We start from the raw sequence: 3,947 nt of genomic DNA, 5'->3' as shown, positions 1-3,947 counted from the left end.
TGTTCGTGTTCTTAAAGGAAAAGCTTTCAGCTTTTACCCATGCAGGATGAAATTGGCAGTGGGTTTGTCATATATGGCTTTTATTGTGCTGAGGTATTTTCCTTCTATATCTAATTTGTTGGCTCTTTATCATGAAGAAATGTTGAATTTGTCAAATGCTTTTTCTGCCATCTATTGAGATAATCATATGGTTTTTGTCCTAGGTTTTGTTGATGTGGTGTATCAAATTTTATTAATTTTTGTATCTCAAATAGTCCTTGCATCCCTGGTGTGAATCCCACTTGATCATGATGCATAATCTTTTTGATGTGCTGCTGTATTCTGTTTGCTGATATTTGGTTAAGAATTTTTGCATCTATGTTCATCAAGGATATTGGCTTGTAGGTTTTTTTTTTTGGGGGGGGGTTGTATCTTTGTCTTATTTTTGTATCCTGGTGATATAAAGCAAACACTATTAGACCTAAAGAGAGAGACAGATGCCAATACAATAATAGTTGAGGACCTTACACCCATCTCTCAGCACTAGACAGATCATCTAGGCAACAAATAAGAAACACAGGATTTAAACTACACTTTAGACTGATTGGACTTGGCAGACATCTACAGAACATTTCATCAAATGATTACAGAATATACATTCTTCTCATCTGCACATGAAACATTCTCCAGGATAGGCCACATGTTAGGTCACAAATCAATCCTCAACAAATTTTTTAAAATTGCAATAATTTCAATTATCGTCTCAGATGACAGCAGATAAAACTAGAAATTAATAATAAGCAAAACTCTGAAAACTATGCAAATACATAGAAATTAAACAGCCTGCTCCTGAAAGACCTACAAGTCAAAGAGGAGATTAAAAATCTCTTGAAACCAATGAAAATAAAGACACATCACACCAAAACCTGTGGAATACTGCAAAAGTGGCACTATGAGGGAAGTTTCTGCAACAAATGCTTATATCAAAAGAATAGATAGACTTCAAATAAACAACCTAACTTTACATCTCAAAGAACTAGAAATACAAGAACAATCCAATCCCAAAATTAGTAGACAGAAAGAAATAGTAAAGATCAGAGCAGGACTAAATGCAACAGAGACCAAAAAAGATACAAAAGATCAATGAAACAAAAAGTTGTTTTGTGAAAAGATAAATAAAATAGACAAGGCTTTGGCCAGACTAACTGAAAAAAGAAGAGAGAAGACCCAAATAAAAAAAATCAGAAATGAAAAAGGAGACATTACAACCAATCCCACAGAAATACAAAAAAATCATTACAGACTATTACGTACACCAACAAATTTGAAAACCTAGAGGAAATGGATAAATTTCTGGACATATGCAAACTACCAAGACTGAACCAAAAAGAAATAGAAAACCTGAACAGACCAATAACAAGCAATGAGATTAAATCAGTAATCAGCAGTCTCCCAACAAAGAAAAGCCCAGGACTAATGACTTCACTGCTGAATTCTATCAAACCTTTAAGGAAAAGTTAATATCAATCCTTTTCAAACTATTCCAAAAAATTGAAACAGAGGCCATTTTCCTAAATACAGGGGTGTATCTTTACACCCCTACTGTGCTCAATGAATAGAAGAATCAGTGAGCAGGACCTGAATTCAAATCTTTTCTCCACCCTGTGGGCAAATTAATTAACCTCTAATATCAGTTTCCTCAGGGACATGATTTTTCGGGCATGTCCTCTCTCATTCCTACATCCACTTAAACCTCCAGCCACAATAGTTCACATTAATTAAACACATAAAAGTTTTATTTTCTCTCTCTGCTTTTGCATTTGTTCCCAATTTGATCTAAATTTGCTCTGTGTATCTATTAAGTTTAACCATAAGGAACGGCCAATATCCAACCATTTCTGCAATTATGATGCAAAAATGTCAACTTCATATGGTTCAATCAAATATATGTTTCACCAACTAAGCTAAAAGCTTCTATAGTAAGAGCTTGTGTTTTCACTATCTTGCGTTCAGATATTTTATCTGTATAGTACTTTACTGCATGCAAATCTTCCCATACAGCTTATCCTACTCAAAGTAACCCTGTGAAATAGGGCCTTTTAAGTCTTGCAGATGAAAATTCTGCATTGAATATTTTCAGATCTCTTTACACTTCCACTTTGTTGTACTAGATTTGGCAATAACAGGTATTGCTAAAGTCTGCATCATTGGCTTACTTGTGTGGTAAAACATGTGCATACAGAAATATTTATTTTTTGTGCAATAAAAATTCTATAGGTTTGACAAATGCATAATGGCAAGTATAGACCTTAAAGCCTAACTCAGAAGGCTTCTCCTATCAATCTACCACCCCGTGTCCCAAGGACAACATTGGTCTGTTTACCATCTGTGTTATTTTGCCTGTTTTATAACATCATATTAACAAGGATAATACAGTATGGACTCTTTCAAACTGGCTTTTTTCACTTAGTAATCTGTATTTAGGATTTTTCATGTCTTTGCATGGCTTAATGGCTTATTTTATTTGATTGGGGATTAGAATTACATTGAATGGATGGACTTCAGGTTGGCTATGCCTACACGTGTTGAAGATGTGTATTGGTACTTTATTGTTTCAACATTGTTCTCCCTACTTAAAAATAATGCTGAGCATTTCTTGTATGCTTGTTTGCTTTCTGTATATTTTCTTTGGTGAGGTGTCTGTTCATATATTTAATAATTTTTAAAATCAGGTTTTTTTGTTGAGTTTCATGAATTCTTTGTATATTTTAGATTCAATTAATTTTTTCAGATATGTGTTTTTTCAGTACTTCCTTTCAGTCTGTGTCGTCTTCACATTCTGTAAACAATATCTTTGCAAACTAGAAAATAAAGTACATCTTATCTAAATAAACAAATAAATAAGTCTTGCAGATGAAAACTGCAACTAGTGAAGTTCACAGAGAGTAAATGACTTCCCAAGGTCACAGATTTATGTAATAATATTGGGAGACCTGAGCCCATGTCTACAGACACCAAGTCGAGTGTTTGTTCCTCAAAAGGATTCAATCTTTACCTCTGTTTAATGCTTCCTGATTTACAAAGTGCTAACAAAGACATCACATTTGACTCAAATAATGATCTGGTAAGATTTCCAGGGCTGGTGTCATTATACACATTTAATAAATGGAGACTGTAGCTCATTCATATATTCATTCATCCATCAAACATTTACTGCTTCTTTTCCTATATGCAGGCTATCATGCCAAGTTCAGGGAAGCAAGGGATGAATATGTACTAACCCCTTCAGTCAAGAAACTCACAGTCCAGTGCAGGAGATGGACACTCTGTTGACTAACTATTACAGTGTGATGCGTGCTAAATAAATGCTAATACAATGTGACTAATAATACAGCTGAGGTATATACAGAAAGCTGAGGAAATGAAAGAGGAAGTGTTAATTTTCCCTGGAAGTGTTAGGAAACTGCAAGAAGGAGCGGTGCTTGCACTGTGCTCTGCAAAGCTTTCCTCAAGTGAGAAATAATGAAAAATTCTTCAAGAAGAAGCTGAAAGTCACACTGGTGTGACAGTGTATAGTTTTCCCCAAAAAGGCTCAAATACTGAATTACTTACCAAGGTCTCATGGCTGGTGACTTCATCAAGCTAGTGGTGGAATGAGCCTTTTGTTTCCCAGTTAATTCTCTCTTTTTTCAGTGTTTTATGCAAACGTAGTAGCATTTAATAAGTGGAATGTACTATGATATAACACTTTCTTCATTCTCTCTAATGCGTTTTTTTTTTCTTCTGTTCTTTTCCAGTATTCCAAGATGTGCATGTTATGATATTTGTTGGGTTTGGCTTCCTGATGACCTTCCTGAAGAAGTATGGATTCAGCGGTGTGGGTTTCAATTTCTTCATTGCTGCTCTGGGCCTCCAATGGGGCGCTATTGCACAGGGGATCCTGCACAGCCATGGACAGAAATTTCACA

The 3,947-nt window shown here is 35.0% G+C and overlaps 1 protein-coding gene across 1 annotated transcript in view; it reads left to right on the top strand.

The window, feature by feature from the left end:
- RHAG (Rh-associated glycoprotein) overlaps positions 1-3,947 on the top strand; it is a 28,351-nt gene that overhangs the window by 13,073 nt on the left and 11,331 nt on the right. The window contains exon 2 of the mRNA XM_008586022.1: positions 3,777-3,885. Coding sequence (XP_008584244.1) covers positions 3,777-3,885 — 109 coding nt within the window. The remainder of the gene's footprint in view (positions 1-3,776; positions 3,886-3,947) is intronic.

This window comes from Galeopterus variegatus, unplaced genomic scaffold (assembly GCF_000696425.1).
Source record: "Galeopterus variegatus unplaced genomic scaffold, G_variegatus-3.0.2 Scaffold3802, whole genome shotgun sequence".
NCBI classification, from domain to species: domain Eukaryota; kingdom Metazoa; phylum Chordata; class Mammalia; order Dermoptera; family Cynocephalidae; genus Galeopterus; species Galeopterus variegatus.
This window is presented reverse-complemented; position numbering and strand designations above follow the sequence as displayed.